Source organism: Macaca fascicularis, chromosome 14 (assembly GCF_037993035.2).
Source record: "Macaca fascicularis isolate 582-1 chromosome 14, T2T-MFA8v1.1".
Lineage (NCBI taxonomy): Eukaryota > Metazoa > Chordata > Mammalia > Primates > Cercopithecidae > Macaca > Macaca fascicularis.
Genome location: NC_088388.1, coordinates 123652927 through 123665023, shown reverse-complemented (window position 1 = coordinate 123665023; position 12097 = coordinate 123652927). Strand labels below are relative to the sequence as shown.

At 56.4% G+C, this 12097-nt stretch overlaps 1 protein-coding gene across 11 annotated transcripts in view; it reads right to left on the bottom strand.

Annotated features, from left to right (window-relative positions):
• Positions 1-12097, bottom strand: part of SLC37A2 (solute carrier family 37 member 2) — a 28674-nt gene that overhangs the window by 3886 nt on the left and 12691 nt on the right. For 2 of the 11 annotated variants that reach the window (XM_065529191.2, XM_005580046.5), the window contains exons 2-18: positions 10924-11005; positions 10491-10584; positions 10286-10364; positions 8571-8706; positions 8058-8134; positions 7078-7244; positions 6396-6433; positions 5948-6100; positions 5521-5611; positions 3986-4048; positions 3546-3631; positions 2999-3047; positions 2731-2804; positions 2397-2475; positions 2195-2292; positions 1851-1915; positions 1605-1661 (exon numbers count right to left, since the gene is read on the bottom strand). In XM_065529191.2, the coding sequence (XP_065385263.1) occupies positions 1631-1661; positions 1851-1915; positions 2195-2292; positions 2397-2475; positions 2731-2804; positions 2999-3047; positions 3546-3631; positions 3986-4048; positions 5521-5611; positions 5948-6100; positions 6396-6433; positions 7078-7244; positions 8058-8134; positions 8571-8706; positions 10286-10364; positions 10491-10584; positions 10924-11005 (1462 nt within the window). In that variant the 3' untranslated portion in view covers positions 1605-1630. Of the gene's footprint in view, positions 1-1604; positions 1662-1850; positions 1916-2194; positions 2293-2396; positions 2476-2730; positions 2805-2998; positions 3048-3545; positions 3632-3985; positions 4049-5520; positions 5612-5947; positions 6101-6395; positions 6434-7077; positions 7245-8057; positions 8135-8570; positions 8707-10285; positions 10365-10490; positions 11006-12097 lie in introns of those variants that run through there. The other 9 variants (XM_074015552.1, XM_005580047.5, XM_005580050.5 and 6 more) reach the window with 8 other exon arrangements.

The following is a 12097-nucleotide window of genomic DNA, read 5'->3' as shown; positions in this document are numbered from 1 at the left end:
CACTTTGGGAGGCTGAGGCGGGCGGATCACCTGAGGTCGGGAGTTCAAGACCAGCCTGACCAACATGGAGAAACCCTGTCTACTAAAAATACAAAATTAGCCAGGCGTGGTGGCGCTTGCCTTGTGGTCCCAGCTACTCGGGAGACTGAGGAAGGAGAATGACTTGAACCTGGGAGGCGGAAGTTGCAGTGAACTGAGATTGTACCACTGCACTCCAGCCTGGGCAACAAGAGTGAAACTCTGCCTCAAAAAAAAAAAAAAAAGAAAAAGAAAGAAATTAAAACCTTACAATGTTCATGCCACATTTGACAGCTTTACAAAGCAACATCACATATCCCATCTTATCTCAGCCTCAGGTCAGTTCTGCCGGGTATTCAGGGATAAGCATCCCCATTCATACATAAAGATGTGGTAGTTCAGAGAATCTGGATGCTATGCCCAAGGTCTCATGGAGTGAGTGGAGAAAGCGGGACTGTCCAGGGGTTTTTGGATTCCAAGTCCAGTGCTCTGTCTGCTCTGACAAATCACTGCACACCTCACACACAGGCTCCCGGTGGAGAAGGACCAGCCTGGGACAGCGGTGGCAGTCCAGAGAAAAGCAAACAACCCCCAGGCCCAGGTTCAGTGTTAGGCTGTGCCCGAGCTCTGAGTCTCTGCCTCTCACCTCCAATGAGAGGCTGCTGCGAGGCAAGCTCACACATCGAAAGCCAGACACAACTCCAGGCACCGAGCAGTTGCTCACTAAATACTCCTTCTCGCTTTCCGCTGCTCTTCTTCCCCTCCCACCCTCAGGCCTGGCTCCAAGGAGCACAGGCACAGGAACTTTGCCCTTCCAGGACAGGCAGGGCAGGACAGGTGCTCTGTGTGCTTCCTGTGTCGTGTGTCTTCCTGCTCTCACTTTCTCTCCCCTGCGTGGTGTCTTCCTTAAGTGGAAGTGCGTCCCCGGATGCGTGCTGGTTACCATGACCCAGGGGGTTCCTCCTCACGTTTGCCATCCAGCCCAGGTCCACGGCTCCGGCCAGCTCGTTAGCGGCCTACTTGTTAGCACGAGGCTCCTGCTCAGGACGCCCAGCGGGAGAGGGCCGCCCACCATCCGACCACCAGCACTGTGCAGCCTCAGCCACTAACCTACTGGTGCCACCACCACATCCACCACCACCAGACAGGAGGCAGAGAGCACACCAGGCCAGCACCCATGTTTGATTCACGTTTGTTTCAGAGACTTTGATTGGTAGTTGCTGTTTTTCTGCATACCCCAGGCAGAGGGGCCAGATGACCTTGGTTTCTGAACTTCAGGAGGCACTTGCAACTCAGTCTCAGCTCAGAGGGAAACTGGTTTCCCTATTTCTGCCTCCTCTGTCCCCGGAGGGCACATCCAAAGTTCTGACACTGTCCCTCAGGGAAGAGGCCGCCAACCTCTGTGGCATCTCAGACCCCTTGGCAAACGCTTCCCACGCACTATGCTCTGCTGAGGCTGAAAGTCTTTACAAGTGGCCCCCGAGAAAAACGAGAAAGTTGGAAAAAGTCATACTGCAGGACAGAGGATTTGCATGCAGCCCCCATTCAAATGGCGCTTGAGTCACAGACTCGAAGTAAATACTCACAAAAGTCATGGGACTTGAGGGAAATACTATCGCTGGTGGGTTAGGACCACACTAGAGCTATGGAGACACACGGGGACAACAGGGGACAGGTTAGCAGGGCGGGGCCACCCAGGGACTGGCTCAGTGCTCCTCAGGTCTGGGCTGGAGGAGCCTCAGCCTGCGTTTGGAGAAACTGAGCCCTGGGCTGATTCCCATGAGAAGTGGCTTTGGCAGAGGGGGGCAACTTCAGCTCCCCGGAGGACTCACCCGCTGCCTCTGCTCAGGGACACCTTCCAGGCCAAGATCTCTTTGTACACTAACCGACAGAGGAGCTGTGGAGCACAAGGCGCAGAGGGAAGGGAGGGCACCGTTAGCATTGAGCACTGAGTGCCCAGCGCCAGGTGACCCGTGGACTGGCAGTGGAGAAGGGGGAGAGACACACTCCCATTTGGCAAGGGGTCACTCGGGGGAAGGGAGAGTGCTTCCGAGCAAAGGGCAGCTGCTCTCATTACCCCAGAACCCCCAATGGCCAATGCTTTGGACCTCCAGGGTTGCAGCCTCGCAGGACGGAGCATCCCTCAATACCTATCTGTGTACCCCAAGACTCTTACCAAGCAGGCTAGGACGTCGGCAGAGATAAGCATGTAGAAGACGTTGTTCCAGCCCGTGGGGGAGATGAGACCAGCCAGCAGAGGCCCCAGAGCTGCGCCTGAATAGAGCACAGCCTCGTGAGCAGGGGGACCTGCACCTCCCCTGCCCACCGGAGGGCACTATGCCCAGGGGCCGGCCCACAACAGAGCTAGAGTCACAGACCTATGGAGCCGGTGCCGTCGATGATGGCCGTGACTGTGGACAGGGCTTTGGCGTTGCCCTTCAGGCTCTTGTGAGTGCCCTGGAGAGAGACAGTGGAGTGGGAAAGCCCAGCCAAGCGGCTGCAGGAGCGGAACCAGGACAGGAGAGGGGCTGACTCAGGGAAGGTGGTGACTGGGGTCTGGGCTTGAGAGGAGAGGGGCCCATGGTACATTCTGAAGGACTTTGATGGTTTCTCCTCTGCGGGATGGGAGACAGTGGGAAATGGACCTGGAGATGGTGGCCATGACCAAGCCCCCAGAGTGGTTCCTGGCCCTCGGGAGGTGGCCCCACTTACCAGGTCAGCAGAGACAGCAGTGGTGATGAGCGCGTATGGGCCGTTGACCAGGCCCCCGCAGATGATCAGCATCACTGGGACGGCACAGAGACAGCCCAGTCAGAGAGGAGGCACCACCCACAGCCCCAGCCCCAGGGCAGGAGCACCCTCTGGCCTTCAGCCCTCCCAGCCCCTCCACCTGCCAGTGCCCCCACGTGGGCTGGCCTCATGGGGCCCCCAAGGCAGTGCCTTTCCCATGGCCTGGCAGGACTTGCAACCTCCTCCTCACCTATGGAGCTGGTAATCCCGTCCTGACCAATGTAGTTGTACAGGAACATCTGAGAGAGGAGAGGGGAGAGGCAGAGTCACCCAGAATCCCTTTGCCAGCCTGGAGCCCTGAGGTCTGGAACAACCGTCTCCTGCCCTGAAGGCATCCTATTCCTTTTCCCTCGCATACCCAGATTTCTCTGGTCTTTAAATGTCCCAGGATGGACGGCCTAAAACGTGGTACTCTATCATCTCCCTTTCTCCCAACAGTCTTCTCTCAGATTCAACCTCAATCTCTTCTTTCCTTGATCAAGACGTTTAGGAGGTGGTCTCCTTCTCTACCAAGGCCAAACAGTCATGAATCTCCCTCTAAAGTCTGCAGTCTGGCTCTTTTTCCAAGGTGCCTCTGCTGACCCTCGCCTCTCCTCCCCCGTGTGCGCACAGGGATGCACGTGCACGTGTACACAGAGACAACCATGTGTGTAACACGTGGACGTGCACACAGGCCAGAGGCCCACACAGGCTCCTGCTCACATGCATTTGCACTTTACCCTCGAGGTTATACGCACCATGGGGGCAGCCAAGATGAGCATGACGCAGCAAGTGGTGGCCCTGCCATTGGTGTAGTCAGAGATGAGCCCGGCCATGATGCCGCCTGGAACACACACCCACTCACACACTGCCTCCCAGACAGGACCACCCATCCCCTCACCTGGCACCCCAGCTGTGCCCAGTGCTGGCCTGGGCCTGCCAGCAAGAACCAGCAGAGCTGCTTTGTCTGCAGCCCTCCCCTTCCTCTAGTGCCCATCACTACTGGAGACCAAACAAAAGGGCATCTTTCTTAGGCCCACCCAGCCAGGCAGGAGCAGAACTGAGAATAAACCCAGGAGCCATTTTTCCTCTGGTGCCACCTACCCGGGTCATAGCCCATTGGACCTGTCACTTCTTCCTGCACCCCACAAGAAAAGAGGGGAAGGGAGACTGCTGGCAGAGCAGGGCAGGGCCTCACCTATGATGCCACCGACATCAAAGAGTGTAGACAGGTCCCCAGCCTCCTTGGCACTAAAGTGAGCTGTGGAAAACACAGGTATGTGGTCAGACCTGGGATTCAGGACGAACGTCCTTGAGCGTCACAGCTAGAAGCCCCGCAGAGCATGATCCAGGCCACTGCCCCCTTTTCCGAGGAAGAGCTAGGGACGTGTGGAGCAGGCTGGCCAGGGCCACAGGGTGAGAGTGCAGCAGTTTGGACAGATGCCCTCCTGGTCCCGTCCTGTAGTGCCCTCTTCCCCTGCAGGATGACCTTCACCTCCCAGAACAAGCCCTCCCTGGCAAGCCCTGGGATCTGGCCCCCAAGCCTGCTGTCCCGTGGCCACCTTTCCCCTGGAACGCAACCTGAGGCTCAGCCCAGCCCTTTCTCTGCTTCACTGGGGCCCTAGCAGCACTAGGCGCTCCCCCCGTTTACCTGAGGCTGTGCTCATACACAGAGCCAGGAAGGAGACTTGCAGGGACACAGGGGCCTCAGGTAACAGGCCTTGGCTCCATGTTTTAAAAAAGGAATGTCCAGAAGCCGAGATTGTAGCCCCACCCTCGAGATTGCCTCATACTCTGAAGTCAGCACCAAGGCCACAAAACAAAGAGTCACGGTGTCCAAGAAGCTGCCCTAGCACTCCACACTGTCACAGAGAGAGGCCCCGACAGAGCTGCAGGGCAAGCTACGGCTTGAGACTTGGCCATGAGTAATTCCTACAGTATCCTGTTCAGAGCAAGCACAACGTGTGGCAAGGCGCTGTTGTTCCTCCCCAGGGCTGGGAGGGAGGGGAGCAGTACTGGGTGAGAGGTCCTCAGCCCTGGTGGAGCTTGGAGGCTCCTGGGGGCTGGGCAGGGCGGGGTGGGCTGCTCTTTGGTAGCCCGACCTATGGAAAAGCCGAGACCCAGGCCAGGTGGACATGAAACATCCTTTTTCAAGTGATCTCTTCTCATCTGTACATCCCTGCGCAGGGGCAGCAGGGAGTAGGTCTGTGAGACAGGGCAGAACACCAGTGCAGCCCAGCAGACCCAGGCATAGGGGCATCAATCCCATGAGGTCCCACTGGGAGACCACCATGGTCACCACCAGGCTACAAGGAGTGGGGTCGCTCATCAGGCCCTCTTCCTTGGACTGGGGACGGATCCGGCAGGCAGGCCTTTCCTAGCACTTCCCAACCCTACCACCTATGAGCCAAGCAGCCTGGAGGGGGCTTCTCCTACACTAAGGGCTAGAGAAGAAGACAGCAAGAATTGCAGAACAGAGCTCTGAGTTCCTAATCCTCAGCTCAGTTCCAACGGAGGGAAGGTGGCTGGGGTCAGGGTCTAGGGGGTAGTGCGCTGGGTTTAGCTTTCATTTAAATAAAGAACTAAATCAAGCTCCTTTCACTCTAGGAGAGGTTCAGCAGGAATTCTGTCTATATACTGGAATCACAGGCATCACCACGACGGGCTTCCTCTCCCACCAGAGGTGGCCTTGCCTCCTCAGAGGCCCCTTCATTCCCCTTCTCTTGGACTTACCCACATTGAAGATGTAGAGGGGCAGCCAGTAGAGGAAGGTGTAACTGACCAGCTTGGCAAACAGCAGACACAGAGAGAACTCGACCACGCCCTGGGGAGTGCAACAGGGGGCACATGGGAAGGGGTCCAGAGGTCCTGGGTTCAGTGGTGGCCCCGAGGGGTGCTCAGCACCACCCCAGTACTTTCCATTACCTGCCACACAAGGCAGCCTCCAACACATCCAGTCCCAATAAAAGCAACATGACCACTGTGCAAGGTCGTTTCGAGACAAGTCTCCCACACTGCCCTCCCCAGGCAGGCTGCCCAGCTTACATCTCCCCTATAAAGAAGTTCTAGAAAAAGAGATCACCCAAGCACCCCATCTCCTCATCGCCAACAGAAAAATATGGAGAGCCCCTCTCTTTCCTCCATTCCACAAACTTCTTACTGGGATCCGGAGCGCCCCAAAGAAGTCGATGGCAGCAGGCTCTTCGCATGGCCCCTTGGAGGTTTTGGCCACAGTCTCAAGGCCGCTGTCTCTGATAGAGCAGGGACTGTTCCCAGGGTCCTCAGGGTTGTCCTGGTTCTCAGCTGGCTCACCCTGAGCAGAGGAGACGAGCCCTGATGTGGGTGCGTCTGTGTGCTGCCTCCCACCAGCTGAAGGTGCAGCCCAGGCAAGAGACACTGGCCCCCAGGATGGGGAGGCACATGTTCATCTCGGGCTGGACTGACCTGCCAGACCCATCAGGCTGTAGGGCCAACCCATGTGCCTAGCACTGGGTCTGTGAGGTCAGTGAGGGCCAGAACTCTCTGCTCTAGCTCCCCAGGCCTCTCTGCGTCCAGCGCTCTGGATGGAGTTGGAGGGCAGGGATGGGGCTGGGAGGGCTCACACTTACATGGTGCTGAGGAGGGGAGCAGTCAACATCTTCTGGGTCTGGAAAAAAAAATTGCCTTCTAAGAAGCTTCCCAACCCCCCCCAATCCCAAGGTGATTGCCAGGCCCTCACCTCGCACTGGGTCTAAGACATCCCAGGAACCGGCCCCACCTCCAACTCCTAAGGTGGCCAGTGTGTGTCCCAGCAGAAGGGAGCAGGGCCTGGGGCTCAGGAGACAGCTTTCTAGGCCTGGCTTTCCTAACAACCAGCTGTGTCACTACTGCCTCTTGGACTTTAGTACTCTTAGCTACAGAGTGGCTCTCATACCTGGCCTGGCTAGTGCACAAAGCCACCTGCGGCAAGTGGAGAGCCTGGTCACTGTAAAAATGTCCCTTCAACTCCACCTTCCTTGCTCACACCTCTCAGATTCAACCAGTGCTTGCCAAGCACCTACTATGGGCCAGGCATTTTAACTATGGTGTCTCAGTTAAGCCTGCAAAAATCCTACAAAATAGACATTATTATTACTATTATTATTTTACAAATGAGAAAATAAAGGCTCTGAGAGATTGTCCAAAGTCTCAAGGCTGGTCCTCCCACTCTGTGACCAGCAATCTTTCCAGTAGATCTAGCTGCCTTCTCCCAGAAATCGAGACATTCTAGGCTCACTTGTGGGCTCTGTGGGGAGTGAGGGGCCCACTCACGTTCGATAAGGAAGAGGAAGGTGATGACGCCCATGATGGCGGTAATGATGCCAGGCACGACGAACGACAGGCCCCACTGCCCATTCACCCAGATGCCGGCGATCAGGGAGCCCAGGATGTTGCCCACAGATGTGTGGGAATTCCAGATGCCCATGATGAACCCCCGCCTGGAAGGGAGGGAGAGAAAGGAAGAGGGAGAAAAAGTAAAAAGCAAAGCACATTGTTCATAGCAACGGCCCCAACCAAGCTCTAAAGCTGGGCCAACTGCAGCTTCCCCAAGGCACCAAAGACTGAGCCCCAAAGCCGCAAGTCAGCAAGGAGTGGGAGACCTTGGGTGGTGTCAAGCAGGTGGCTGCAGGGCCTGAGGTCTCGCTCCCCCTGCCCAGCTCCCTGAGTGAGTGCCAATGGGAGCTCGAGCCACACCGAGGGCATGGGGGCCCGGCCCTCGTTCTTTTCTGTCCCACCATCTCACTCTAAAGCACTGTGCTCAACCAGGGACATCTGGTAACAGCTAGAGATTTTTGATGGTCACAACTCGGGGTGTGCTACGGCATCCAGTGAGCAGATGCCAGGAAGGCTACTACTAAACAGCCTGCAGTGGTAGGACAGTCCCCAAACAAGGGTCCAATAGCCCAGAAAGTCAGTAGTGCCAACGTCGAAAATCCCTTCTCCGAAGCAACTTTGTTTTGCACACAAGCCAATTAAGGGGGGAAAACATTTTATAGGCTTTTTGTCTTTGTTGAAAATAGAAATTCATCTATTATTAGAAAAAAGCATAACTAAGGTTGCCTGCTCTATGGGTTAAAGCCTCATCACTGAGAAAATCAGTCCTGCTTTTAGCCACTGCTAAGCATGTGAACAGCAACTCAGAGGCCGCTTTCTGACCCTTCCCTCTGAAATCACATCAGAGGCCACAGTGACCAGCTCGGGACCCCCAGCCCTCCCAATCCTTCCCACTCCTCCTCCCTTGTCACACTCACTTCCCCTTCCCGAACCAGTTGCCAACGCAGGTCACCACAGAAGGCCAGCCTGTGGTCTGGACGAGTCCATTACAGACCTGCAGGGAGAGGGGAGGGAGGGTGGGAGCAGACCTGGGCTGAGCAACTGGCTCCCTGCTCTGACCACTCTGGGCTGAGGAGGTTCAATTTTATGGCCAAGGAGCCCTCCATACCCCACACTACAAACCTTGCCCTTCCCTTACACACATGCCACACCTCCCCAGTGTCATGAGCTGGCTTCTCTCGCTCAAGATTGTTCAAGCAGAGACCAAGCCTCTCAGGCATTAGAAGTGACCACGGCATTGTGCTCAAGGCCAACTCTCTGAGTGAATAAATGCGGGGGCAGTAGGACCAGGAGGTGGAACCCAGTGCAGTGTAATAGAGAGCACCAGACAGGGAGCCAGGAACACAGGCTCCCATCCGCTGTGAGCGGCAGTCTCCCAGGTCCTTCCCGAGATGGGAACACAGGCCCAAGTGCAAGATGGTAACTCATACCTGGATGACCACAAAGTACCAGAGCTCGTGGATGTTCCAGAAATATCCCAGGCCAAAGAGTGAGGTGAAAAGGCCACTGAGCAGCATTCCAGCTGAGAGGTAGTAACGGAGCGGAAGCCGCTCCCCGAAAACCCCACTGGGGAAGAGAGAGTTGGATCTGCGGTTAAGCTCCTCTGAGTCCACCTCAACTCCCTGCCACATTTCTGCCCCCACCACACTAGGAAGTGGCTCTGGCCAAGGTCCCACCAATGACCTCTGTGTGGCCATGTGACGGGGCCAACCTCTGTCCCCCACTGCTTCTGTGACACCTGGCCATGCTCCATGACTTTAGCCTGCCCATCTTCCTCGCTTGGCCAGCCGCTCCCTGTCGTGGATTTTCCTCTCGGAGCAGCCTTTTGTATCACTTTTATGGTTGTAACAACCACCCATAGGCTAAATAGCTCCACATGCATATCTTCAGGCCTGATCTGTCTCCCAGAGCTTCACAGTCAGTCGCAGCCAGGTGCCTCCTTTATTCAGATGCCCCTGGGGCATTTGAAACCCAGTGCTCTTAAGCCGAATTCCTCTTCCTCCTCCTGCCAACCGCCCTGACCCCTTCATCATCCTGCTACCCTTATCTGAGTGAATGCCACCCCTTGGCCACTCAAGCCAGGCTCAGAGCTCCCTCAGACTCCCGTCCCTCCTCCCCACCCCTCACATTCAGTCTCCAAGACTCACCGGGCTACCTCTCAGCTAGTACTCCAGTACATTGCCTCTTTCCACCTCTATCACCACTATAGTAACACAAGCTCAACAGCTTGGGCTGTTGTCAAATTGGTCCCTCAGCATCACTCTCAGAAATGCCGATCTGGATGGGACGCCCTGGCGAAAACCCTTCCATGCATCTCTGCCTGTGGACCTCATGTGCAAATGACCTCAGCCCTCAGCCCTCAGCCCTGCTGCTACCTTCCCTACATTGTCACTCCCTCCATACACCTGCCCGCGGTTCCTCCCGTAGGTCATGCTGCTTCTTCACATTTGCCCTACTTGCTCCTGCTATTCCTTCTGCCCAGGTCTCCATCTGCTCCGCCGTGCCCAAGTCCCTTGCATCAGGTCAGGCACCATCTCCTCCAAGAAGCCTTCCCTGACCCCTCTGCTCTAGCTCAGCTTGGACTGAGTAACGACCTCAGAGCTCCCAGAACACCCGATGGCCACGTCTGTCATGGAGCCGGCCACAGTTTTAGCACCAGCTGCCGATGCATCCATTGCCCCCACTAGCCTGTGAGCTCTTTGGAGGCAGTTTGCAGCCTTATTGATCATGGCTTCCTGGCAAGGAACAGCATGCTTCCTGCACTGGTTTGGATGCAGCAGAGGACGGGGATTCTCCCAGCTATATATGCACACAGGGCCATCCTTAAAGGGTCCCAGTCCATACCCACCAACTGTGCTATCTGAGTGAACAGACTCAAAGGCAACATCCAGGAAAACCTTTCCAGGCAAAAGAGCTGCTACCAGTGGGAGTCTACCAGGCGAAGGAGCAGTCCTGCGACCGTGGTAAGGCACGGAGGATGGCTGTGGGTGGATTGTATGTGCAGCATCCCTGATCTCACTCCCACGTTGGGGAGCCATCACTCCCTGGTGGGAGTTCGCTTCAACCCAGCTGCCCCCAGGTTCCTTAAGGGGAGGCAGCAGCTCTAAATCCTCCTCTTGGTCACAGGCTTAGCCTCTGTCCTTACCTGATGAACATGCCAATGGCATAGGCGACAAGGAAGGCGTTGTCCACGCCCGCCAGTAACTCCTTGTAGTTGTCCTTGTCTGAAAGCAGATGGGAGGAACAGAAAGCTGACTGCATGGATGCCCCTGCAGGAAGCCCTCCCTGGACACCCCCTTCTCGAGGAAGAGGGAATGGGAAATGGGAAGAGCACCTTGCCCTGTGCTTACCAAATGGGGCCCAGCTGCACCACATGGTGTCATTGAGACTGTGAGTATCATTGATGGGTTTGATCTGCTCCGAGCAGTTCTGGTGCAGACGGCTCTGGAGAGGCAATGGGACACACAGGTCAGGGGTTGACCCAGAAGGGAGCAAGCAACCACCTGCCCCAACCATACCAGAGACACTGCCTCCTAACCAGATTCCATGTCCCCCTACTGGCACCTCCTCCTGCAGGAACTGGCTGCAGGGGAAAGCGGCCACATCAGAGCCATGAGCAGCATCCACACAGCCCAGGGGCCCTGCACGCTTATTCCATCTACAGCCACCCACACAACTGTCTTGGGGAATAAACTCAAAAGGACCCTCGGTGGCCATGGGAAGGGGTAAGGACGGTTATGACAGTATGCTTCTGCACTCCTCCTTGCTGCCAGCCAGCCTCACTTTGACGACACTGATGGGCTTCCTGGACATGTGATAGCAGGTGTAAATGAGGAAGGTCAGCAACAGGATGGAGCCTCGAAACCTGCAGGAAGGGACGGCATCTGTGTTAGTGGGAAGTCAGCCCCGGCTGGAAGTTCTGGGCCAGCATCCCCGACCCGTGTCCCCTCTGGCAGTCCCAGGGCCTGGGCACCACCAGCTCTTTCCTTCTTGGTGCAGAGGCCAAGGGGAGGCTGGGAAAAAGTGCCCAGAGGCCAGGGTGCTCAGGGGACCTGTCTCCCTGGTCCCAACTCCTGAGGCCTCTGTTGGAGCTGGCTCAGCCCCAGCCCACAGGAAGCACCTCTGCCTGCTCTGACCAGCTGGCAGCACCTCTGCTTTTCGTCGGCCTCCCTGAGGTCAGGACGCCTGTGTGTGTGCGTGTGTGTGTGTGTGCGTGTGTGTGTGTGCGTGTGTGTGTGCGTGTGTGCAGCAGAGGTGGGGGCAGGGAGTTCGAGTGGTTTTCACATGTCTGAAATGATTGGCGGTAGGAAGGAGACTGAGTCAGTCAGGAGAAGTGTCTGCTTTTAAAATGAGGTCGACACTTCTCTGTAGCTTCCACCAGGGCAGACACAGCACCTCTTTCAGCCAGGTGGTAGTTGGAAAAGAGGTGGCAGTGGGACAGCCGGTGACAGACTCAAGCCTTCTTCTTAGTCTCAGTCTGTCCATCCCACTGGATAGAGCCCATTCTTTCCATCTGTGACTCACACACATGTGCTGTCTCCCACTCCTCACGTCTCATCCCATGCTCTGGCCCAGGATGGAAAGAACAGTCCAGTTGGGTGGCACTCAGCATTTCCACTGCACCCTGGCTGCTCCCCGAGCCTGAGGCCTGGGGAAGGACCCCAGAGCCCTGCTGAGTCACTGTCTGCTTCCTTGCCGCAGCCAGGAGCCAGGACATGCATGGAAAATAGGCCTCAGAATAGAGCCCCAGTCCAGGAGAAGGGGCCAGGAGTTAGGCGAGACCCAGGGCTCACTGAAGACTTCATGGAGAAAGGTCAGGAAAAAGGGTGGGAGGGCTCCTGAAGCTCTTTCTGTCCTGGCTCTGAGAGCCCAAGGGGGGGACACTGGATGCTCCCTCTGCCTAAGAATCCTCCTTCAAACCCACTTCCCCCAAATGTGGCATGAAGCAACACCCACT